General features: G+C 54.7%; 1 protein-coding gene across 3 annotated transcripts; it reads right to left on the bottom strand.

The window, feature by feature from the left end:
* Window positions 1-190: 190 nt before the first annotated feature.
* PIP4K2B (phosphatidylinositol-5-phosphate 4-kinase type 2 beta) lies at window positions 191-25,564 on the bottom strand. 3 transcript variants are annotated; one of them, XR_011146720.1, is made up of 11 exons: window positions 25,375-25,564; window positions 15,619-15,716; window positions 14,299-14,395; window positions 10,405-10,557; window positions 9,239-9,385; window positions 8,905-8,943; window positions 7,611-7,724; window positions 7,081-7,339; window positions 5,817-5,920; window positions 4,664-4,905; window positions 191-4,330 (listed from the first exon to the last, which is right to left on the bottom strand). XR_011146720.1 is itself a non-coding variant. In XM_068996683.1 (10 exons), the coding sequence occupies exons 1-10, from the start codon at window positions 25,552-25,554 to the stop codon at window positions 4,825-4,827; spliced, it is 1,272 nt and encodes a 423-aa protein (XP_068852784.1). In that variant the 5' UTR covers window positions 25,555-25,564; the 3' UTR covers window positions 191-4,824. The 3 variants fall into 3 exon arrangements, 1 of the variants encoding a protein (XP_068852784.1); XR_011146719.1 differs by having other exon boundaries at window positions 191-4,121; window positions 4,253-4,905; XM_068996683.1 differs by having other exon boundaries at window positions 191-4,905.
* Between the last annotated feature and the right edge of the window lie 50 nt (window positions 25,565-25,614).

The following is a 25,614-nucleotide window of genomic DNA, read 5'->3' on the forward strand; positions in this document are numbered from 1 at the left end:
AAAATCCATTCCAGCCCCTCCTCACCCTCCCCAGGGAGGAATTCCTTCCCAATATCCCATTTAAACCCTGCCCTTTTTCCAGTTTAAACCATTCCCCCCCTGTCCTGTCCCCTCCTCCAGGACTCACCCCAGAGCTGGTGGAGCAGCAGCTGGAGGTGACCCCCTCCCCTCTTCAAAGAGCAGACAAATGTACACAAAGTTTTAATTTTATTTTTGTTTCTCTGGTTGGAGACTCATCTTGTAACATGCATGCATTTCAAAACAGTAACAGTGTCTCAAACTGCTCCTAGCAAACAGACAAGCACAGAAGACTTCAAATTCCTATTTAAAAAACAGCAGTGAAAAAAACCTAGAATGTCCTTTTTTTTTTTTTTATTATTTTTTATTTTTTAGGTTTTTTTTTTTTTTAAGTTTTAGATTAAATTTATTCACTTTTTTTTCTTTTTTTTAAATTCAGTTGCACTGATTAGCCCTGCCCACCCTTGTGACCTGTGCGTGTGGAATCTGCTCGCTCGACTCCCACCCAGCTGCTTCGGCAGCCCCAGAGCAGCACAATTTTGAGTGGTTTCCACTAAAAACGATGTCCAGCAGGCTCTGCCATCCCTGTTATCCACGGGATTCATCCCAAAGAGCCAGGACAAGGGGCAGGAGCTGAGGGGGACACTGAGAGTGGCTCTGCAGGAGCGGGGAAGGCTCTCGGGGTTGGGTTTGGGGCTGTGGCCAGGCCGTGTCCGTGGTGGGGACACCCCCCCTGCCCTTGATTTTGGGGGAAAATCCTTCACCTGGGGGTGAAATTCCAGGTGCAGCTGGAAGGGAGGCATGGAAAAGGACTGCATAGTAGTCATGGATTGGGAGCATCCACCACCACCAACCTCCTCAGCACCCTGAGCCTGCCCGTGCTGGGTGACGTCCCCGTGGGGGGCAGCTCGGGAAAGCAGGAATTTCCTCCCAAAAAACCAAAACCAACCAACCAAAAGAAAGAAAGAAGACTCGAGTGGTTCAGTTTTCCTTGTGATTGTGCTAATCCAGCTTCCAAGGTGGGATTGTTGGGAGTGTGGCCACCCCAGGGCACGGATGGACTCCGTGATTGTGGCTTTCAGGGTGAAAGCCAGGCCAGAGGGAAGGGTCCCCCTGCTGCCAGCAGGGAACTCCTGGGGATATTCCCCCAAATCCCAAGGCCTCAGCTCAGCTCTGGGAATCTCCTGGGATTCCCTGGAACACCCAGTTCCCCGTGGCAGGGAGACTCAGCGGGCTCTGGAGTGGTTGTGTTGCACAGCTGGAGCACAGCTGGGGCCCTGCCCTTCCCTCTCCCGCTCCCGTTTCGGAGCTGTCTCCACAGGGAAGGTGGAAATGTCGAGTTCAAAGCAGATTTGGAGTTCAAATCCTGACAGATCAGAAAGAGAGAGCCCCTCAGGAATGTGGATCCCGCAGCTCCTTCCTGCCCTCAGGCACTGCTGAGGGGGAAGGTGCTGCACACTGATTGTTTGGAACTCCAGTGGACCAAATTCTTGCTTTTTGTGGCCAAAAAAACAGAAAACAACAAAAAAAAATCCTGCATTCTGCTGCAAATGCTGTCAGCCCAGGGGGGTCAGTCAAATGCACTTCAGTGGGAAGTGTTCATGCTAAGGACAGGAATTATCTACACTCAGCAAAACTAGAACTAAATCCACACCAGAAACAGACAACAAACTAGCACGAGCAGTTGTAAAACCAGAATTGAAAGGGCTGGGTTTTCCTTTTTATGTTTTTTTTTTTTTTAAATACTCGAGTTAAAAAAGTGACCTAAAACAAGATTATAAAAAAAAAAACCAAACCCAAAACCAACAAACCAACGAAACGAAAAAGAAAACAAACAGAAAGAAAAAGTCCCTTTAAAAAAAAAAATCAAATATTTGCAGCTTCACTTCTTATTCTGGTAAGAAAAAAATACTGTCTGGAAAGAAAAATTAGCATTTTGAACGTAATGCTACTCCTCCAAATGTAAACAATACACCAAAAAAAATGCTTCTGTTCAACCAAGTTCTGCAGCTGGGAAATGCATCATGAAACTGAGAGTGATCCTTCAGGACACGAAATGTGGCCCCCGACAGAAGGGGCACAACTGGGGAAGTGCTCAAGTGAAGAATCTTTGTGGGGCTCCCCTGATCAGCTGAGCCAGAAAGAGCCAATTTTGGGGCTGGAGTTAAGAAAAATATTCACTGCTCTCCTCAAGCCCTTTTTGTCACAACTTCTGGAAGGATTTCTGCAGGAATTCCCTGGATTTTGAGCCGATTCCTCGTTCGTTATTACAGAATTCAGCAAAGGAGATTTTTTTTTTTTAAGCTTCATTCCCCTTTCTCTGCCTTTGCTGTGTGGTGTCTGCACTTCACCCACACCTCCTCCTCTCTTCCTCCCCCCCCTGCTTTTCCTCCTCTTTATTTATTTATTTATTTATTTATTTATTTATTTATTTATTTTTTAAACTGATGATTTCAAGATAAAACAACTTCCAAGCTACTTTCCCCAAAAGGAGAAGGGCAAACTTACCAGGCCAAAGTTGCAGATTCAATGCAGATGATTATTTAAGGAATACAAAGGGATTGGTGTTTAATTCCTAATTGGCAGTAAACTTAAGTGCTTATGAAGAGCAAAGCAACCAATGGAATGCCCACAAAACGAAGGTGATGATGCCCTCCAAGTCCTCAAGTCCTCCCTGGTTTTATTTTTGTTTTAAAGTTGATTTTTTAGCTGCATTTTGGGTTGTGGCATTTGCAGCTCTTTTAAGACACGAGAGCCTCCAGCCTTCCCACACCACAGGGGCAGCAGAAATTTGTCCCAGGCCAAAGGCAATGACCAAAACTGCTCATATCCCATCAGGAGCCCTAATTTTTCATTTCTCCAAGACTCTATTTACAGTGCACTCTCAGGGGCTTCCATTTTAGCCCCTCCCAAGGTGAGACCTGGGGGGGATTCACGTCACGAGTGGGAAATGGGGGAGAGGAAATTAAAAAAAAAACCAAACCCAAACCCCAAGCCCACATTCAGAATCCAGCCCAGAGCCAGAGTTAAGTTTAGGGAAGTTACCAGGATGTGATGAGCACCAGTTATCTGTCAAAAAGGACCAAAATTCCACACAGCAAACTGTTACAGCACAGGACAGACATTCCCAACAGCTTATTCCCAAAACAAAGGCATATGTGAAAAACAGTTCCAAGGCAGATAAGCAACATGTTTCAACTGCAAGAGGTTTGTTCAAAACTCTAAATCCTGCTTAAAAAGAGAAAGGAAATTAAAAAAAAAAACAAAACAACCCAAAAAAACAAAAAAAACCCAATGAAACTCCCCAAAACAAAGAACCAGCAAGGTCTGTAACTTTGTGCAGCAGAGCTAACAAAACCCAAAGCGAGTCTGCCAAGCTTGGGAAATGGTTACGAGGCGTTCTGGAGACAAACCAGGAGCATTTCAGTCACTCCAATCAGTCCCAAATCCTTCAGGGGGCTGCAAAAGAAAATCTGGTGCAAGAGTTCAACCATTTCCACTCCTTGAGCGTCGCTCCAGAGAGGGGTTTGGAGCAGAGGAGGGTTGGCAGCACCCCCAGCTCGAGTCCTGAGTCCTCTGGAGCAGTGGGGCTGCCCCAGGCCCAGCTCCCAGCACTCCCCACTGGCAGCGAGTCCAATTCCTTCGTGTGCAAGTCACATTTTGTTTTTTTCCAAAAATAAAAGCAACCCAAGCAACCCAGGAACCTCTGTCAGGACACAGATTCAAGTACCTGTTGCAGATGGGGTGGGGAAGGAAGACTGAACAATTAATTAGCTAATTAACACTGGCAGGATTGTGATGGTGACCTCAGAGATGCGGCCATTCCTGACTGAGGTGAAAATCTTATCCCGGATCTACAGGTACCAAAATTGCCTTTTTTTTTTTTTTTTAATGGTTGGGGTTTTTTTTTTTTTTTCCTCTTTTTAGCAAATCTTCAGAGTTGGCCAATTGAAAAGCAAGGCCAGGTCCGAGCACATCGTTAGCTGAGGTTGGTCAATGCCTCTCTCACTTCTCACACTGGTTGTTTTCAGGTTTGAGGAGTTACACCTCTTTTTTTTTTTTCCGAGATCATCTTTGGTAGATGTTCATTTCCCCTCGTCTTTCTTGTAAATCAAGTGCAGTTACAAAAAAAAAAAAAAAAAAGGTTTTTGTCGATTTTTTTTTCTTTTTTTTTTCCTTTTTTTTTGTTACTTAAATTAACCAAAAAATATAAAGTGTCCCAGTTTGAATTTACCTAAAGTTCAGCGACTCCTCCTTTTATCAGAGTTCTATTTGCCATCCTTGAAATGCTGAGCTATTTTCCTTCCAATTCCTACCGAGAGGGAAACAAAAGGGGGTTGTATGGCTGCTTAAACAGTCCAATAAAACAACAACAACACCAAACACAAAAACAAGGAGTGGTTTGTGGAACCAGGCACTGCTTCAACCGTGACCTAGAGCCACCCCTCGGATGCGGTGCCAGCGTCGCAATCCCTCCGGGATCCTCTGCATCCAGAGAGGAGGAAACGTCACAACAAAGAGCAGTGCTGAAACAATGCACTTGGCTCGTTTGAAAAAGCCCTCAAATCTTTAGATCTGGGCACTTCTGTAACATAAAACCCCCACTTTTCCACCTGGGTCAAGCGGGGCTGTTGGGAGGGCGCACCTAAGGATGAGTTTAGTCCGGAGTCCCACGGTGCCACACGCTCCCCTGGCACGCTCACACGCACTCCCACACACACCCCACATGCTGCTACAGTGTCTGTTCAGTGTCACAGGCTGCAGGAGCCCCTCTGCTCGTGGTTCCTGGCTGCAGGCTGAGCACGACTATGTCAGGATGTTGGAGATGAATTCGTTGAAGCGCTTCGAGTACTGCTCGGGGTTCACGGTGGAGATCTCAGCCCCGGCCTGCAGGGGAGACACAGGGGTCGGGGGGGGAGGGAAGAGTCAGGGTGGGGAGGGAAGGGTCAGGGTAGCACAGCCTCTCTCTGCTGGGGAGGATCTGTGGGTGAGGGGAAATCCAGCAGGTCTGCAGAGATCCCCAAGGAAAATGATTTTAGTGCCGGCTGCATGTCCAGAGTCAAGGCATTGGGTTTGTTCCTTTGTGGTTTACAGATTTAGGAGCATCAGGAACTCCTGGAGATGAGTCAGGGAGGGTTAGGCTGGGTATCAGGAAAAGGTTTTCCACCCAGAGGGTGTCTGAGCACTGGAACAGCTCCCCAGGGAATGGTCCCAGCCCCAAGGCTGCCACAGTTCAAGGAATGTGTGGACAACACTCCCAGGGATGCACAGGGTGGGGTTGTTGGGATCTGTGCAGGGCCAGGAGTTGCACCCCATGACCCTGATGGGTCCCTTCCACCTCAGCATATCCTGGGATTCCACATGAACCCCCCTGTGCTGTGCTGGGGGGATGGCTGCACTCAGAGGAACCTCAGAGGTTCCTTTCCAACCGCAGCAATTCCCTGATTCCACGTCCTGCTAAGCTGGGCTTTTGCCAAGCCCTGCTGGGAAGCTCAGGGTGGCTGCCAGGGCACAGGAGTGACCCCCCAGGGAAGGGCTGTGTGCCACCCAGTCCGTTCCTGCTCTGTCAGGTGCCTCCAGCACCTCCCAAATGGGGATGGAAACACAAATTATCCCAAGCAACCAGAGGGAAAACCTTTCTGGGACAGCCTGAGGAGACACTGAGCCAAGTGCTGAGCACGGGCACTGGAGAATTCCCACCCTGGCAGGGAAATCAGTGCCAGGAGACATCACAAGGTCCTCCTGAGATGCTGCAGAGCAGAAGGCCCAGAACCCAACCCCCCCCAGGCCAGGCTCACCCCGTGTTTCACTGTTTTGGCAGCGTGTGCAGCTTTCTTCTTGGTGTCGTAGGGCGTGAGGATGTCTATGATGGCCATGAAATAAACTTCCTTCCTGGGGGCACCTGCGAGGCAAGAGAGGGGCTCAGACCCCCTGGGCACCCCCAGAAACACCCCTGGGCGTCCCCAGCTGCACCCCCTGCCCCAGAAACACCAGGCAGGGCTGGTTTGGGGTAACTCAGAGAGGAAGCAAAGGCAGCTGGAGGCTGCAGAAGGGCGAAGATGACTGGACCAGCACACCAGAGGCTCTCTGAACGTGCCACCCCTGTCCAAGCATCACTTGCCCTGCTCCAGCCACCACCAGGGAGTGCCCAGCAGAGCAGAGGCGCTGGGCAGGGACAGCCCTCACGCTCTGCTGAGCCTGGGACACCTTCCCTGCCCTCCATCCTTCCTCCACAGCTCCCCCACACCTTCCCTGCCCTCCATCCTTCCTCCACAGCTCCCCACACCTTCCCTGCCCTCCATCCTTCCTCCACAGCTCCCCACACCTTCCCTGCCCTCCATCCTTCCCCCAGAGCTCCCCACACCTTCCCTACCCTCCATCCTTCCTTCAGAGCTCCCCTACACCTCCCCTGCCCTCCACAGCTCTTCCTCAGCTCCTCTGCCCCCCACAGCTCCCCTGCCCTCCACAGCTCCTCCAAGAGTTTCCCCACACCTCTCCTGCCCTCCATCCTTCCTCCAGAGCTCCCCACAGTTCCCCTGCCCTCCACAGCTCCTCCAGAGCTTCCCCACACCTCTCCTGCCCTCCACAGCTCCCCTGCCCTCCACAGCTCCTCCAGAGCTTCCCCACACCTCCCCTGCCCTCCACAGCTCCCCACACCTCTCCTGCCTTCCATCCTTCCTCCACAGCTCACCCACACCTCCCCTGCCCTCCACAGCTCTTCCTCAGCTCCCCTGCCCCCCAGAGCTCCCCACAGCTTTCCTGCCCTCCACAGCTTCCCCAGAGCTCCCCACACCTTCCCTGACCTCCACAGCTCCTCCACACCTCTCCTGCCCTCCACATCTCCCCACACCTTCCCTGCCCTCCATCCTTCCTCCACAGCTCTCTCAGAGCTCCCCTACACCTCCCCTGCCCTCCACAGCTCTTCCTCAGCTCCTCTGCCCCCCAGAGCTCTCCCAGAGCTCCCCTGCCCTCCACTGCTCCTCCACAGCTCCCCTACACCTCCCCTGCCCTCCACAGCTCCCCCACACCCTCCACACCTCCCCCCAGTTGCCCCCCACTCACTTTCATGGCTTTTCATGGCGTACACATCCACGGAGGGGTCGAACTCCCCGGGCCCAAAGAACCGGGGGTAGTTGAGGAGGTTTCCGGGGCTGTCGGGGGGGGTCCCGTAGGAGGAGATGGGGTTCCCCCCCAGGCCGTCGTTCTCACACTCTTCATCCTCTGCCCGGTCCTCCACTTCCATCTCCTCCTGCTCTGCCCGGTCCACGTCGTGGATGCCCACCAGCAGGCTGTAATCCATGATCTTCAGCTGGGCTAAAAACTGGGAGAAAGGCAGCAGTGAGAAGAGCGGCGCCCACGCGGGCTCGGCAGCGCTCAAGCCCTAACCCTGCCTCCCTAAGAAGGGCTGGAGTGAGAGCTAAACCCTCGTGAGGCTCCAGAGAATCGACACAGACCCACTGCCCTCAGCACGACCCTGAGTGATCCAGGAAGGAGTGGGTTTGTGGGTTTTGCAGTCACTGCTGCAGCCCCAGAGCCAGCAGTGAGGATGCGGTGACGGGGAGACAGAGCAGAGCTGTCCCCCAGGAAACTACCTCCACGTCCCGCTTCAGCTTTTCAAGGAAGTTCTTTTTACTCTCTTCTCCAACGTGCAGCTTCTGCCCCTCATTCAAGAAGTCGTTGTCCTTGAACGTTGGGAGATCCTTGGCCTGCAACAAAAAGCCTGAGGTCAAATCTCCCAGCCTGCTCGCAGGGGAGGGCTGGCACACGGAGCCGGCAGCAGCTGGGTGGGGATGGAACAGCCTCTGGTCACTCTGGGCTTTTTGGCTGCCCAAAGTCCACTGAGGATGGAAATGGCATCAGGCAGAGCACAAGAAGTGTCAGGGAATCCATGGGCTCAGCTGGACCTACAGGGAAGCTCGAGGGAGACGTGGAGCAAGTGAGTTTTAGAAGTGCCAGGCTGAGAGCTGCTCCAAGCAGCTGCCAGAATTGAAAAGAAATGAATTTTCTTGGCTTGTGATTGCAGGGGGAAAGGGGTGAAAAAAAAATAAAAATCTCTCCCTAAAGATTTGAGGAAAAAATGAACCCCACTGATCTGATCTTTGAAGAATCTGCTTGCAGCAGGCCCTGAGGATTTCTGGGGATGTGGAAGAATTCTCAGTTGTGCCTCTGGGAATTCAATTATTTAGAGCAACACAGGAGCGGGTGGTGGCTTTGTGATCCCACATGAACAGTCCAACTGCACAAGCCAGGGGAGCTGTGGGACCTTGGGGCTGGTGATGCCAGAGGATTTGGGGCAGATGGGAGCTCCCTGGCTCCTGGCTGAGATCTCCTCTCAGGGCAGGCTGGAGTAGACTCCAAACCTGAAAATCCTCCGTGCAAAACAGGCAACACCACGAGCCACTGCTGTGATCTCCATGGGAGTTTCAAGGCAGCATCACAGAAGTTCTGCAGGGGAAGGAGGCTGAGTCCTAAATCCCCTCCACTGGCACCAGAAGCCAGGTTTAGGAACATGCCAAGGATCTGAGAGGAGCTGGTCTGGTTTAGAGAAGCTTCTGTTGGCAAATCTCCCTCTGGCCTGCCTCAGGGTGGTACTCAGGGGGTGCTGTGAGGAAACCCTTCCATAGGGACAGCCCTGCTCTAATGTGGGGTTTGGGACCGCTGGGATTGTCCCCAGGGAGTGCCCCCCACTCCTGGCAGTGCCACCACAACGGAGCAGGGCAGGCAGAACCAGCTCCTCCTGTTCCAGAGCACAGCCTGAAAGGGGGGACAGGAACAGGGTGAACTCAGGGCCTGGTAAACACCCCTTTGGATAAGGGGAGTCAGCTGGATCCCATCTGCTTCCAACCACCAGGAGAAAGGAAAGGCTGGCCAGGGATGGCTCCATACCTTCTCTTTATCACTTGCTTCCCTGGATACTGTTGAGCCCTGATAAAGAAAGAAAAAAAAAGAGAAAATTTCATTACTGACTGTGGGGTCATTTTCCCAATGCATTCATTGGCACCACTTAAATTTCTCCATGCAGGAAAACAGTGAAAAAGCATTTTTAAAACGAGTGCTCAACCCCCTTTTCGTGATCTCCTGGGATGGAGGAACGGACCAACACTGAAGCTCCATCCAAAAGCTGATTCCCTGAGCAAAACCCAAAGGCCACCAAGGAGGGGTTCCCAGAAATGACTCCCAGCATTCTGGAGGAGCTCCCAGCCTCCCCCCAGGGCCTCACCTTCAGGTCATACTTCCTGTGCACGGTCAGCCTGTGGCTGAACACGTTCCTGGTGACCACCATGTAGGTCTCCACACCGTCCACGGTGAGCCGGTACATGCCCAGGAACTGGGGCAGGAGGGTGTTCCCGTGGCACTCCACGATGAACTGCAGGGAGCAGGGAAGGGAGGGCAGGGAAAGAGCTCTGTCACACAAACCCCATCTCTGACAGGCCACAAGACACTGCAGCAAAGCCACCTGACACCAGTGGGAAAGGGAAGCAGGATTGCAACAGCTCTGGGGTCTCAGGAAAGGAGTGAGAATGGTGGGAATCTGCCAGCCCTGAGCTGGGACACAGCACCCCATTCCCTGATCCAGGGAGTGCCACCCTGCCCCTGGCAGGGGGTGGAGCTGGGTCATCTGCAAGGTTCCTACCAGCCCAATCCTGGCATTCTGTCACTCTCTGTGGGTGTGCCCAGCCAGCTGTGCACTGGCACTGCCCAATCCTGGCATTCTGTCACTCTCTGTGGGTGTGCCCAGCCAGCTGTGCACTGGCACTGCCCAATCCTGGCATTCTGTCACTCTCTGTGGGTGTGCCCAGCCAGCTGTGCACTGGCACTGCCCAATCCTGGCATTCTGTCACTGTGTGTGTGCCCAGCCTGCTGTGCACTGGCACTGCCCAATCCTGGCATTCTGTCACTCTCTGTGTGTGCCCAGCCAGCTGTGACAGGCCAGCTGTGCACTGGCACTGCCCAACTTCACTTCTCGTGGTGACCTCAGTGTGCCTGGAACTCGGGGCCTGTTAAACACCCCCTGCTCGATACCCCTGCAGAGCAGATGGGCTGGCAGAAAACCTGGACCAGAACATTTCCAGCTGTTCCATTTGGCCCCTCCCTTCCCTGCTCCTCCCCAGCCCCTCTGGAATGTCTGATGCAATGAATTAGGAGCCTGTTGGCAGCTCTCAGGTACCAGGCATCCCAAACTGATCCATGCAAGGGCCACGGCGAGCTGGGAAGGGGCTCAGCACCACAAACACGCAGCTGCTGGGTTACATTTGTCCCTCAGACCCTAAGGAACTGCTTTTTCCCCTCAAAACCTCTGTGCAAGCTCTGCCAGCTGCAAATCCAAGCTCCAGACCCCCAGCAAATCCCAAGGTGTGCACGGGGGGGGCTCCAGACTCACCGTACCTGGTGGTACTTCTTGAGGATGTTGTGCATCTCTGCCACGTCCTCGCTGGACACGGCCTTGATGACGAACCTCCTGTCGTAGGTGGTGAGGAAGCGGGCACCACAGCGGCCCTGGCTGTCGCTGTTCACTGGGGCACTGCGTGTCACCGAGTTCTGGGGGACAGACACAGCGTGGGCAGGGGCTGGCAGGAGCTGCCACCTCCCTGAGTAGCCCTGGGAAGCAAGGCCAGCTCCCCAGGACACCCTCAGAGCACCCACTGTGCCCATGAGCTCCCTGAGCAGCCCTGGGAAGCAGGACCAGCTCCTCAGGACACCCTCAGAGCACCCACTCTGCCCATGAGCTCCCTGAGCACCCCTGGGAAGCAGGACCAGCTCCTCAGGACACCCTCAGAGCACCCACTCTGCCCGTGAACACCCTGAGCAGCCCTGGGAAGCAGGACCAGCTCCTCAGGACACCCTCAGAGCACCCACTCTGCCCATGAGCTCCCTGAGTAGCCCAGGGCCAGCTCCTCAGGACAAGCCCAGAGCACCCACTCTGCCCATCCCTGAGCAGCCCTAGGAAGCAGGGCCAGCTCCTCAGAACACCCAGAGCACCCACTCTGCCCATCCCTGAGCAGCCCTGGGAAGCAGGGCCAGCTCCTCAGGACACCCAGAGCACCCACTCTGCCCATGAGCTCCCTGAGCAGCCCTGGGAAGCAGGACCAGCTCCTCAGGACACCCAGAGCACCCACTCTGCCCATCCCTGAGCAGCCCTGGGAAGCAGGACCAGCTCCTCAGGACACCCAGAGCACCCACTGTGCCCATGAGCTCCCTGAGCACCCCTGGGAAGCAAGGCCAGCTCCTCAGGACACCCTCAGAGCACCCACTCTGCCCATGAGCTCCCTGAGCAGCCCTGGGAAGCAGGACCAGCTCCTCAGGACACCCTCAGAGCACCCATTCTGCCCATCCCTGACCAGCCCTGGGAAGCAAGGCCAGCTCCTCAGGACACCCTCAGAGCACCCACTGTGCCCATGAGCTCCCTGAGCAGCCCTGGGAAGCAGGACCAGCTCCTCAGGACACCCAGAGCACCCACTCTGCCCGTGAACACCCTGAGCAGCCCTGGGAAGCAGGACCAGCTCTCCTCAGGACACCCAGAGCACCCACTCTGCCCATCCCTGAGCAGCCCTGGGAAGCAGGGCCAGCTCCTCAGGACACCCAGAGCACCCACTGTGCCCATGAGCTCCCTGAGCAGCCCTGGGAAGCAGGGCCAGCTCCTCAGGATACCCTCAGAGCACCCACTCTGCCCATGAGCTCCCTGAGCAGCCCTGGGAAGCAGGACCAGCTCCTCAGGACACCCTCAGAGCACCCACTCTGCCCGTGAACACCCCTCAGCAGCCCTGGGAAGCAGGACCAGCTCCTCAGGACACCCAGAGCACCCACTCTGCCCATCCCTGAGCAGCCCTGGGAAGCAGGACCAGCTCCTCAGGACACCCAGAGCACCCATTCTGCCCATGAGCTCCCTGAGCAGCCCTGGGAAGCAGGACCAGCTCCTCAGGACACCCAGAGCACCCACTCTGCCCATCCCTGAGCAGCCCTGGGAAGCAGGGCCAGCTCCTCAGGACAAGCCCAGAGCACCCACTCTGCCCATGAACACCAAGTTTGGTGCTGCTGAGGGTAAAACTCAATTGTTTAAAAATCTGGACGTGGTTTTAGGGCTTCCACCTGGCCCTGGCAGGTTTTACTCCAACACTTGGAGGGTGCTTTTGGAAAGCATTTTTTAACTAAAGGGTTTTTAAGGATGTGGGATACACAGGCCAAGAGGTCTCAGCATTTCCTGCCAGGGATTTCAGAATAGCCAGGATATTTCTAAGGTTTAAGGAAAACCAGAACAAAACAACTGGAATGGCCTGTTGGCTCTTCCATCAAAGAGCAGCTTGGTCTGGCCAAAGTCTGAGTGTTTGGGAATTCTTCACAGGCCATCCTCCACCAAAAGCCACCCTCAGGCTCTGCTGCTCCTACCCCTGGACGTCCAAGATGAGTATAAATAGCTTGGTTGTTCTTCTGACAACCAGCAGCATCTGCCTTTAGATCCCTGTCTCCACCCTTAGCAACCAGACGGAGCAGCAGGGCTGGAAAATCCCAGGAAAACTGCAGAGCAGGGATCAATTCCCTGAGCCACGACACGAGCTCTTTGTTCTGCTGCCTCTCCCCAGGTAGCTGGGCTTGCTGTGAGCTCCTCCCTCAGTCACAGCCACTGCTCCTCACACCTCAGGCTGAGCTGTCACCTGTCTGTCCCCTCCACCTCCTGCCCAGAAGTCACCTTATCAACCAACAACCTCTCACCAGCTGCTCCTTATCACAGATGGGGAGGGCTCTGAAACACAGCAGCACCAACACCTGCACAGGGATCTCCTAGCACTGCGTTTTCCAGCATCTCAGGGCTGGACATTTGTGTTTCAGGCTGGATTATTTGGGGTTTTTTTTAGGTGACAGTGGCACTGCTGTGTCCTCCTCCCTCAGCTCTGGCAGCAGAGGGAGCCTGCAGCAGAGCCTGCTCTGAGAGAGAGAGAGATTTACCACGTCATGCTGCAAGTGAGCCGAGAGGTTTCCTTTCAGAACGAAGCATTTAAAGCTTTTAAAACTTTAATGAAGCAGGGGAAAAATTCTGCTGCTGCCAACAGCTTTAGAAAGCGTCAGGAAAATAAAGGCAAACAGAAAAATCCCCTTTGCTTCTCGCTGACATTTGCAAAGGGGTCTGTGCCAGGCAGTTTAATCAGCCCTCACCTCAAAACCACAGAGCTTTTCTTCTGGAGCTGGGAAGCAGAAATCGTGACCACACCGAGCATTACCAAACTCACAGCCCTTCGGCTGCCTCCGTTCCCTTCCTGGCACTCCCACCTCTCCCACAGTTGGGCTGTTAAATTCAGCGGCCTGGCTCCATTCCCACTCCAGCCATCGCATTTTACCCACCTGAATTGAGCTCAATTCATGTTTTCTCTTCCAGCTGGACACTTTTAAAGCCAAACCAGCCTGAAGCAATCCCTCAGAACAACAGGGGGAGGGTAAATGACAAAGCAGGTACTGAGAGCGTGGGTCACGCCTGGGGAGGGCGTGATCACAAAGGGGTGGGACACTGGCACAAAGGGAAGGAATTTGGGATCAGCGGGAACAGCCCTGCTCCCAGCAGCTCTCCCCACCACACGGGGAGCACGTGGAGCGAGCAGGGAGCCTGCAGCACTTCCCCACGTGTCCCTGCAGCCAGAGGATTGCAGGGGATGCCCCTGGCACCGTGCCCAGCGGGTTCAGCTCCCTGACACCCGGCCTGCCCAGCCACCACGGCCTCCCTGGCTCTGCTCTGTGTGATCTCCCAGCAGCTGCTGCCTCTCCTCATCTCCTCGTGCTGTGTGAGGAAGGGCAGTCCTGCTGCAGCAGCCAGAGCTGGGACATCTCCCTGTGCCTGGAGCTGAGCCCAGCAGGGTTAACAACACACAATGGCTCTCCTCTCCAAGAAAATCAGACCCTCTGGCATTAGGGGATGAATCCCAAAGCAGGAGCCACCTTGATGCACCCAATTCGACACCACAGGCTTGGTTGAAAGCAGCTGAAATTCATCTGAATCTGGACAAACGTGACAGACCCGTTTTCTTTGTAGATATTCCACACTGGATCGTTGATATCCTCCAGCTCCTGCCTGCCCACAGCCATGTGTGCCCCCTGTTTGATGCCCAGGGAACAGGGAGCATTTTCTCCTCCTATTGCCCAGTGCTTGGCACAGCAAGATCCACTCCACTGCTGGAGTGGAAGCACTCAAACCACGATTATAAACCCAGAAAAACTGCTGGTAGCAATGCTTGCATCAGGGTTTGTTCTGTCCTAGGAAAGGTGTCAGGAGGGCAGGAAGAGAAGAGAGGATACCTGGTAATCTTGGTCATCGATCCCAAATCTTTCCCGGAGGTTCCGGAACACCAGTGGACAATACTCCTTGAATTTAAAGCGACTGGGCAGGTTTTCCCTAGGGCAAGGCAGAGAAGAGATTTGTGTGCAGTGATCAGCCTGTGAAATCGTTGACTCCCACTTCCCTGCCAGGCCCTCAGGACATCCCAGGGCCTCGCTCTCCCCTCGTTAGGGCAGCTCATTTCTTTGGATGCCCACAAAATCCATCTCTCCACAGAAATTCTGCAGGATGCACACTACCAGGCTGCTTGGATGATTAGTGTGGAGATTGCCTGTCTGCCAGAACAATCCCCTCTGTCACAAGCCCAGATCTGAGGGAATCATTTCTGCCTGTGCCCCTCCTCTGTGGCTTTGTTCCGGCAGTCGTGCAGCTGGCCCTGCACACGCTGTCACCACGCTGCAGGAAAAGCTGCAGGAAAAGCAGCAGGAAAAGCTGCAAGGGTGGGCTCCAGGCTCAGATCACAACAGATCAGTAAAAGAAAGGTCTCCACACCACAAACCATCCCAGCCACAGCACCCAGGAGAGGGGGGGGATCAGCTCCAGCCTGGCTCTGCTGCCCCCGGGCACAGGACAGGGGGACACAGTGACAGCACCCCTGTCACTGAGGGAGGCTGCATCTGCTCCCTCCCACAGCCCTGAGCTTGCCCAGGGGGGAGAAGCAGAGTTTGGCCCTGCTTGGACACAGTGGGAGAATTTGGCAGCTCCTCCTCAGTGAGAAATGTTCACAGCAACACGTGGGGAACTCAGATCTCCGGAGGAGAAGGGGAAGAGCGGATCCCGCAGGCTGTACGTGCCAGGGAAGCCAAACTTTCCAACCACACTCCCACTTCTGCAAAGCTGATCCCTGTGAAACTTGGGGAAAACAAAGGATTAATCAGGCAGTGCTGCAGCCCTGCACACGCAGAGCCAGGGTGGAGAAGGCAGCTCTGAGCACCAGCCACAACCACGACTCCAAAAGGGCTTCCAAAAATGGATCTTTTGGGAAAAGGAGACAGGGATAACTCCAGAGAGACCCCGTGGGCCAGGGGAACAGCACAGCTGCAGAGCTGCCAGCTGTGAACAGTTTCATCCCTCAAAGGATGGAAACCAAGCCACCACAGAGCATCTCAGTGACAGACTGACCCCACCACATCTTGTCCAGGGGTGTGGAGCTTGTGTCCAGCCACACCACATCCTCCTGGCATTCCAGCTGGGAACAATCCAGAAGGCTTCCCCCAGGCCAGTCTGCCTCACAGCACACAGAGCTCTGCCTACAGAGAGGCAGGGAAGCACCTACTTACTTGTTGAATAGATGATTGTCCACCTTAATCTTACTGTAGGCTTTAAAGTCATCGGGCATTAGCATGACAGGGACGGGAACATTGCTGAGCTCATTGATCTGCAAGAGAAAGGAGAAGGAGACTCAAACCCCACATCCCACTGGCCTCCAGTGACTGTCAGGGGACTTGCAGGGATGCCAAACACGCCAGGGGCTGGTTTTGGGGCACCATGACCCATCAGACAGAACACTGTGGTGCCAGGCCACAGCAGCAGCTCGTTCCATGAGGTGGTGAATCCTCCCGAGCCAGCCTCTGCTCCTTCCTCCTTTCCCCTTCCACCAACCACCCAAGACACAGCTGAGAGCCCAGACAAACCCACAGGCCAAGAACCAGCAGATTTGATGTTCTAACTAAACCACCTCGTTGAGAAAATGTTCCAATTTCTTAATTATTTCTGCTACAAGCCACGATGACCAAAGCCTTCGGTGCAGCCCAGCCCAGCTCCCCACGGATGCTGTTTCCATGCTCGCTGTCTCCTGTTGCTCCCATCCCACCTTCTCTGGAGGGATGAGTCACTCCACTAGATTGTTTTTGCTCCTTAGTCATGTGTGGCAGCCACAGGAACACGGGGAAGCAGAAGAATGAATGTTCAGCTACTATTGTACAGGCGGGCTCGTGCTGCAGCACCCAGCAGTGGCAGCGTTAATAATAATAATAAAATAATAATAATAAAAATCCACCTCTGGACTGTGTCTGGCTATCCTGCTCCAGTCACTGGAGTCACTGACAAGGCTGTGCCAGAATCAAGAGCAGGTCAAGAGGTTTCTGAGCTGCCTTTTCTGAGGACAGCCCCGGTGTCATTCCCTCCCAGGGACTCCATGCAGTCCCATCTCACTGAACTCGTGGTAACAGCCTGGATTTAGGAAGCAATTTCACTCCAGCTCTGTTCCCATGACTGCTGTGCCAAGCAGGTAATGCAGAGAGGGAGGCAGACAAGGCTGGCAACAGCAGGGTTTGGCTGCAAGTCAGCTCTGGGGGCTGTCCCCAACACCAAAACCTCCAGCAGGTCAAGTGACTTCCAGCACACTTGGAAAGCTGCTGGAAAACTTCCCTGCTGGCTGGGAGCAGGGGCTGGGCTGAGGAAAGGGATCCAGCTGTGGGATTCCCCACTCCCTGCATGCAGCAGGACACAAAACACCGCCCAAACTGCTGCCACATCCCTGCTCAGCTCCACAGGGGCCACGGGGGTTCAGCCCTGGGGATGTGCCGGGAGCTAATTCCATGAAGCCCGTGTTTATCCCACCCTTTCTCCATTCGCTACCACGAAAAACCAGACCAGATTTAACACACGTCAGACTGGGAAGAAAGACACATCCCCAGTGCCAGGAGGGAAGATGGCTATTTTCAGAGACAGCCATCCCACACAACAGATAAGCGGGAAGCGAAGCGGCCACGGCTCCTGGAGAGAGCGGAGATGGAGCTCTGCAAAGCCCTGCCCTGCACTCCCCTCACAGCAGCATCCAGCTCTGCCACAAAACCCTCTGGGATGTATGGAAAACACTGCACAGATGAATGAATAAATAATGGCACACATCCCCCACCGGCAGCAATCCCAGCGTGGGGAGAGGCCGAAGCTCCCCGCGTTCAGCTGACGGCTCAATCCTGCCCAGAGCAGCTCCCTGAGCCACAGGGGAGGGAAAAGGGAGCGGACTCCAGGTGAGGAAGGGATCTCCCAGCTCGCAGCCACTGCAGGGAGCTGCATCAGAGTCCCACGCAGAGATTTCCCCTCAGGGCGAGGAGAAAACAACTCATTCTGTACCGAGACAGAGGCGCTGCCTCCAGCCACTAATTATTGCTGCTGTCTACCAGGAGGGGAAGCCCGACAGCACAGCTCCTGCCACACGCCTGCTCCCATCCCAGCCTGCTCCCAGCCCTCTTCCCGGCGTGGGGAAGGCACAAACAAGCCATTATCAGCTCCTTGCCGAGCGGAGGAAGGGTGCTGACGGCTGAGAGGGAACAGCGATTCGGAGGCTGCCTCCTCGCTGGCAGGAATTCAGACACAAGCGTTCTCTGCGTGCCCTGGTTTCTGCCACACCACGAACCTCAAAAGCGAGCGTGGCACCTGTTGCCAGGCTCCTGAGTGGCAGAAATGGTGCACCAGGATACCTCGGGCTCGTTTCAGAGGTGCCCCCACTCCTCCCAAGATAAAACAGCCCAAAAAAAAAAAAAAAAAAAAAAAAAAATCCCCTCCTGTGGAAGCCTTTGTCCCCCTTCCAGCAGAGCTGGATGCTTTGGGATTCCGGCTCTGGAGGAGACACGGAGAAGGGAGAGGGTTGTGCTGGGCACCAAGATGTGGATGAGGGCAGGATTTGGCCATTTCTAGTGCCAGCACTGCCCACCTGCCCTCCCCCGAGGCGCTGGGCCTCTGCTGCTGACACCAGCGTGGAAGAAAACATGGATTTGTTTAGTTTAGTTGCTGTGTTGGGATTTTTGTATTTTTTTTGTTGTTTAAGCGCCGCGTGCTCCCACAGCACCACCCATGCCTGACACTTTCCCAAGGGAGAGAGGAATGAAAAGCCCCCACACCGACTTGGGAAAGGGATATCCCAACCCCTCCCTCCTCACAGCACAACCCTCAGCAACCAGTCCCCCTTCCCCAGGATTATCCGGCCGAGCGGAACACGAGGAGTTCCAAAGGAAAGCAGCACCCATCACCTCTCCAGAGGGATCCTCTCCTCAGGCTTATCCCGGGGGAATCTGAGCAGCCTCCCGAGGGAGCAACGTGACTAACGCCTGGCACATGTTTGCTCTCTCACCTTCTCCCCGGGGAGAGGCGTGCAGTAGGAGATTAAATATAGCAGTGTGTGTCCCGGGGTATTTATGCTCCAGGAGGCAAGGTCACAGCAAGGTGCCCGGCAGGGAGGTGCTCAGCAACCCCTCCCTCCCAGGGAGCACATTCCCAGGGCTCTGTCTCCCAAAATGAGGCTTCTTCCAGCTGGAGGAAGTACCAGGATCCCTGGGGATGTGGGAGCAGGGAGATGCTGGATGTGGTGCTGGAGGAGGCAGGGACAGAGGGGCAGAGGTGCAGCAGCAGCACAAGCACACACCTGGGCCCTCACGGGCTGTTTTGGGCATCCCAGGCACTGCAGGGCACAGCTCCAGCAGGCCGTGCCCGGGGCAGTGCCACAGCTCTGCCACTGAGGCTGCAGAGGTCCCCGAAGTGGGGAAAGAACCATTTGGAGCCCAGGGAGTGATTGGCCTCCACACCCAGAGTGATGCTGGGTTCCCGTAAGGCTTCCAGCTTTTCAGCCCCGATCTGCCCTCAAATCCACGTCACTTTTCAGCCCTCATCTGCCCTCAAATCCACTTTTCAGCTCCGATCTGCCCTCAAATCCACTTCACTTTTCAGCTCCGATCTGCCCTCAAATCCACTTCACTTTTCAGCTCCGATCTGCCCTCAAATCCACTTCACTTTTCAGCCCTCATCTGCCCTCAAATCCACTTCACTTTTCAGCCCTCATCTGCCCTCAAATCCACTTCACTTTTCAGCCCTCATCTGCCCTCAAATCCACTTTTCAGCCCTCATCTGCCCTCAAATCCACTTCACTTTTCAGCCCTCATCTGCCCTCAAATCCACTTCACTTTTCAGCCCTCATCTGCCCTCAAATCCACTTCATTTTTCAGCCCTGATCTGCCCTCAAATCCACTTCACTTTTCAGCCCTCATCTGCCCTCAAATCCACTTTTCAGCCCTCATCTGCCCTCAAATCCACGTCACTTTTCAGCCCTCATCTGCCCTCAAATCCACGTCACTTTTCAGCCCTCATCTGCCCTCAAATCCACGTCACTTTTCAGCCCTGATGTGCCCTCAAATCCACTTTTCAGCCCTGATCTGCCCTCAAATCCACTTCACTTTTCAGCTCCGATCTGCCCTCAAATCCACTTCACTTTTCAGCCCTCATCTGCCCTCAAATCCACTTCACTTTTCAGCCCTGATCTGCCCTCAAATCCACTTCAACTTTTCAGCCCCGATCTGCCCTCAAATCCACTTCATTTTTCAGCCCTCATCTGCCCTCAAATCCACGTCACTTTTCAGCCCTCATCTGCCCTCAAATCCACTTCACTTTTCAGCCCCGATCTGCCCTCAAATCCACTTCACTTTTCAGCCCTCATCTGCCCTCAAATCCACTTCACTTTTCAGCCCTCATCTGCCCTCAAATCCACTTCACTTTTCAGCCCTCATCTGCCCTCAAATCCACTTCAACTTTTCAGCCCCGATCTGCCCTCAAATCCACTTCATTTTTCAGCCCTCATCTGCCCTCAAATCCACTTTTCAGCCCTGATCTGCCCTCAAATCCACTTCACTTTTCAGCCCTCATCTGCCCTCAAATCCACTTTTCAGCCCCGATCTGCCCTCAAATCCACTTCACTTTTAAGCCCTCATCTGCCCTCAAATCCACTTCACTTTTCAGCCCTCATCTGCCCTCAAATCCACTTCACTTTTCAGCCCTGATCTGCCCTCAAATCCACTTTTCAGCCCTGATCTGCCCTCAAATCCACTTCACTTTTCAGCCCTCATCTGCCCTCAAATCCACTTCACTTTTCAGCCCTCATCTGCCCTCAAATCCACTTCACTTTTCAGCCCTCATCTGCCCTCAAATCCACTTCACTTTTCAGCCCTCATCTGCCCTCAAATCCACTTTTCAGCCCTCATCTGCCCTCAAATCCACTTCACTTTTCAGCCCTCATCTGCCCTCAAATCCACGTCACTTTTCAGCCCTCATCTGCCCTCAAATCCACTTCACTTTTCAGCCCCGATCAGCCCTTGAATCCCCTGGAAAATCAGCCCTTTTCCGCCCAGTCCTCTCCTGCCCAGAGTTCCCCATTTCCCCAGCACAGACACCTGAGAGGGACCAGCCCAGGCTGAGAGCACCACCAAAAAGTGCTTTTTGTCTCTGCCATCTGCATTTTGCAGAGATAAGGCTCCAGTCCTGCCCCTCCCAGGCCAGACACAGCGGGAGTGGCACTGCCAGAGCCTCCCGAAGGGCTCGGACACACCCCGGGGGCTCTCCGCATTTAAAACCGAGGCGCATTTCAGACAAACCCACTGACACCTTCAGCAGGAGCGCTGAGAGGGAGGCGCTTCCCGTTTCTCCGCTGGTTTTGCCACGTCCTGGGAACAAAGGAGCAATTCCCGAGCAGGTCAGGCAGCCCCAGGTGTCCAAAGTGACTCCACAAGGACAGAGGGGAGGCAGCAGATCAAAGCAGCCCCAATCCCAGAGGTGCAGAGGGAAAAGCAGGTGGATGTCAATAAGGATCAGGGCTTGGATGAGGAGGGAAAACCTCATCCTCAGGCAGCACAATCCAGGGCTGCAAAAACACCTCCTTCCTCTCTCTCTCTGTCAAGCTTTTACTTCCTGGTCACTGGAATTCTTCAGCAACACCACTCAGGACTCTGGGTTGATGACTTGTCCTGGCCACCAAAGCCAATTCCTTTTCCAATCAGAGCCACATCAATATTCCGTGTCATTCAGGGACAGCTGTTGGGATGAACGGGCCAGGCATAATTTTGTTTCAAAACCTGACTGTAGCCTCAAAGTGGCAATTAGCATCAGTAAATTGATGGGAAAATGTGATTTGTTTACTAACAAGATCCAGCTGACGGAGTGTGTGAGCCCCCACTCTCCTGGATTCTTTGCGACAGGAATTTGCTCAGGAAAATAAAGATACTTTGTTCCCCTCAAAGCCTTTCAATCAGGCATCTCCAAGCACTTGGTGAGCATTAGTTAAACTTCATTATGCTCCGGGGAAGGAGGTAAAAGACACATGGGAAAATCACTTCAGCGTGGAGACAAACCCACAGCTGCAGCAAAACTTCGCTGCTGCTTAACACACAACAGCAACTGGGTGATGGTTTGAGGAAAAAACCCCGTTTTCCATGAATTAGAGCATGATTAATCAGTATCCATGCTAACAACCCCCCATGCAAGGCGAGGGAAGAGGGAGTCTCGTAGTCAAGAATTCCTCTGGGCACACCAGGATGCTTTAAGAGGGGGGAAAAAAGCATCCCCTGGTGACAGCAAACCCACGTCTTCCTGAACAAAGTACTTGGAAAGGACTCCTGGCTGTGTCCCAGGAATCAGGCAGTGCCCCCAGTCCTGTCAGCCTCAGGGTCACTGGGAAGCATCCATCCTCCCAGTCCTCCCACAGGTAGGCAGAGGCGATGCTTCCCTTGGTCCAAAAAAAGCTGAGGAATGGGAATGTTCAACAACCAACCCATGGCCACACCAGTCAGCGGCAGAGCATGGAAATGAGCAGGGAAATGAGCCTCATTCTCCTCGCTGACCCACCCAGGAAAACCCTCTTTTCTCTCCCAGAAAGGCAAAGAGCTCCTGGAATGTGGATTTGAACAGAGCTCCTGGATGAGCAGGTCGGGAGCCAGGGCCTCGGTCATTGCAGGGGCTGGCACGGCCGTGGCCATATGCTGCTCTCTCCAGAGGTCAATTAGAGAGCCAAGAGCTGGGAAGGACAGATCCAGGCTGCTCCCACTGTGCCAGGACCAATTGATGGGATTTGAGCGTTTGAGACGTGGCAGATGCTGCTCTGGCTACAATTAACATGGCAACACCAAACCCAAGGCTGCGGAGCGGGGAGCGGCGCGCTGCAAATCCCAACGTTGCTGTTTCCCTGGAATACTAACGAGCTGGGCTCTGTGCTGCCTGGCTCTGCTCCTAAAGGGCCTGGGAGATGGCTGCTGCTCCTCCAGCCAGGAGCTGGAGCCTCTGGAGCTGCCTCGGGCAGGATCCACGCAGCCAACAGATCTCACCGTTCCCACAAAAATGGGGTGTTGGTGCCTTGCCCCTGTCGGCAGCCAGAGCCTCTGGAATCTTTTCCAGCTGAGGAACTGGCACCTGGAGGAGCAGCAGCATCCCAGCCCTACAAACACAGATCCGCAGTCACCTCCCCGGGATCCCAGTGCCTTCCATCAGCAGCACCTTACAACCGTTTCCATGGTTCCCAGAGCATCACACAACGCTGTGTTCATCTCTTTGGCTGGGAGATAGCTGCTCCCTTCCAGAACCATCCCAACTTCCCCATCCCGTGCACGTGGATCCCACCCAGGGCATGGAAAACACACCTGGAGCACCAGCCATGGAGCACCACACACGTACCCAACCCCCAGGAGCTGCAGCTCCTCTCCCAGTGCCATGACAACGGCGAGAGAAGCTTCCCCAGGAACCATCTCCACGTCTGCTGGATTCAGTGCCTGACAGAACACTTGGAAATCGAGGCTGAGCCTCTGTGGCTCCACTCTCACACAAGTTCTCCCCTCCCCTCCATGGTTTTCTGGTCCAAAATTCAGTTGTTTGACTCATACCACCCACATCTGGCCCCGCTCACAGCGGCCCCACCCTGATCCCAATCCCAACCTTGGCTGGGGACCACCAGGACCCGTTCTTTAAACACCCCAAAGTGGTGTTCCCAAAAGCAGCTCCTGTTCTCGGGCTGCTCCTGCTGCTCTCCAGAGCCAGCCCTGCCCCAGCTGCTCACCAGCCTGTTTAAGGCTCTTGCCAGACTGGGAGACTGGACCCAGGGGGATTTCTTCAGCACGTTGCATAAAATGGTTGTTTGTTTGATTTGTCTGTGAAAAAGTCCATCCCAGATCCGAGCCATTCTGATAGAATCTTCCTGGCACAGCCCTGGGCTTGTGCTGAGAGCTGCTTTCCCCTCCTCCCACTGCAAGGATCCCAGGGCAGAACTCCACGGACACAGCCCAGAGCCTCCTCACTCACTCACCCACCCCTCCTTGTCCCACGCCAAATATTAAACAGCCCCCCCCAAAAACATTTCCAACAAAGCTTAAAGGTATTCCCGAAATTATTTCCAAACCCATCAGCTGGAGGCACGTGAATTCCAACTCCCACCGAAGCAGGGCACCGAGATCATCTCCCAGCCACAGCCCAGGAGGAGCAGCTGCTCGTGGTGAGTCAAGGGAGCCCCCTCGGCTCCCAGCCCTGTCACAGCGGCCACCAAACCCTCACCCCAACGCAGAGAGGCGGAGGGATTTATTGGGAAATCCTAAACGCCTTCCCAAGGGTCAGGAGGTCACAGCTGAACTTTTCTCACCCCCTTTCCCAGCCCCTCAGGATGCAGGCGTTCCTTTCCTGGCAGCAATTTCTTCCTAATACTCATCCGATATAATCTCATTACCAGCTTAGTGTCAGCTTGCCTTCCTCCCTTTGCCCAAATATCTCACAGCCAAGTGCTCCCAAAGTTACACTGTCCTGATCCAGGGCCTCAAATCCCTGCCAGGCTCCTACTGCCCAGACAGCTACAACAAAGAAAAACACACCGAAAAAAAAAAAAAATCCAACCCAAAAAAGGTCAATTTCCAGCAAGCAACAACCGTCCCTGTGAGGCCACGAATGAAACGTGGAAAAATCCCACGATTTCCATTTCTTCAGGGCTGCTAATGGCACCACTGATCAAAGGCTGATTAAACTCATTATCCTGCTTCCTGGGCAAGGCTGGGAGCACTTGGAACATCCTTTGCCTCAAAGACAGCACGATGCTGAACCACATTTGGACGCTTTCACTCCAGCCAGGCAGGCCAGGAATGCAAGGCGGATTTTTTTTTTTCCCTTGTTGTTTGTTTTGGAAAAAAACAAAAAGCCTGAATCCCTTTCACTCTCTAGGAAACATCCACTAATCCACTGGAGAAATAGGTGTGTCTGAGCCTTAAAAGTGGATTAATTGAGGAAGGGATGAGGCTTCTGGGTTCTTTGACCACCAAGTACAGCACCCAGCACCCACATCCAAGAATCAATGCTTGTGCCTGCCGTCATAAACCAGGGAGAAGTTTCCAGAGAAAACACGGGGATGGGTTTTAGGAATTACCAAAGGAGGCGGATCAGAGCTGAGCCACCACTGACATTCCCAAGGGACCCTCTCACAACCTATTCCCAGAGGAACTGAGGCCAAGAGGACACACATGGCCTGAGTCCTGGAATCAAAGGAGACAAACCTGGGGCCAAACCCCTCATTTTTGGGGGACGGAGATGGGGGACACATCAATGTCCAAGTGAGGCACAGGACTGTCCCCTCAGGGCTGTGACACAGGGAAATCCCTCACTGGGACAGCCACAGCGACTGGGTGGAAACCCAGGGGCTGGGACAGGGGACAGGGCTGTGGGTGCCAAATTCGTGTCCTCAGGGCCCCCCCAGTTGCCAGAGGCGGGATTGTGCCACAGCAACATCACCCGAAAGAGCATCACTCCCCTTGCCCATTCCCGGGAAAAAGGGCGCTGGAAAAGGCGTCGGGGGTGGGGGTGTGGGGGCACAGGGACGTGTCTGGGAGGGACACCCCAACCTAGGGGATCCCCAAACTGCCTGGGGAAGGATACCCAGGAGAAAGGGACCACAGAGCCCAGGGAGGGGCTGGGTCAGGGAGGGGATGGAGAGGCAGGGAAGGCTGGGATTCAGCGGGGAACAGAGTGTGGGGGGAGAAAGCGGCGGTGGAAGGGAGGGAAACGGCCCAGCCTGAGAGGGAGCGGGGAAGGGTCCGATCTGGGGTGGGGGGCTCGGGCACTCGCTGAGGGGCAGGGCGGGGGCTGAGGGGGACGAGGGGGACGAGGGGAACGAGGGGGCTGAGGGGGACGAGGGGGACGAGGGGGCTGAGGGGGACGAGGCCCCGCTGCCGGCTGCTGTGAGGGGCCCACTCCCGGCTCTGAGGGGCGGGGGTTTGGGGTGGGTGGGGGCCCGCGCCGCCCGCTCTCACCGTGTGGTTCGCCCCCCACATGAGGACGCTGAGCAGCGGCTCCGAGGCCCGGAACAGCTTCACCTTCTGGCATACGAAGTGTTTCTTCTTGGTCTTGGTCTTGCTGGCGCTCAGGGCCGAGCCCACCGCGGCCACGGCGCCCGCCGCCGTCCCCGCGGCCCCCGCGCAGTTCGCGGCCATGGCGAACCCGACCGACCCCCTCCCCGCGCCCCCCTACCAGCGCCTCCGCATGGTTCCGCC

Source organism: Aphelocoma coerulescens, chromosome 27 (genome assembly GCF_041296385.1).
Source record: "Aphelocoma coerulescens isolate FSJ_1873_10779 chromosome 27, UR_Acoe_1.0, whole genome shotgun sequence".
Taxonomy (NCBI): Eukaryota; Metazoa; Chordata; class Aves; order Passeriformes; family Corvidae; genus Aphelocoma; species Aphelocoma coerulescens.

What these genes read in the sequence shown, in the direction of transcription:
- PIP4K2B (XM_068996683.1), bottom strand. Translation starts at nt 25,554, where the DNA reads ATGGCCGCGAACTGCGCGGGGGCCGCGGGGACGGCGGCGGGCGCCGTG. An exon ending in GACAATCATCTATTCAACAA is followed by an intron (nt 14,396 to 15,618) that starts GTAAGTAGGTGC and finishes GCCTTGCCCTAG; the next exon opens with GGAAAACCTGCCCAGTCGCT. An exon ending in AGCTGAAGCGGGACGTGGAG is followed by an intron (nt 7,340 to 7,610) that starts GTAGTTTCCTGG and finishes CCTTTCTCCCAG; the next exon opens with TTTTTAGCCCAGCTGAAGAT.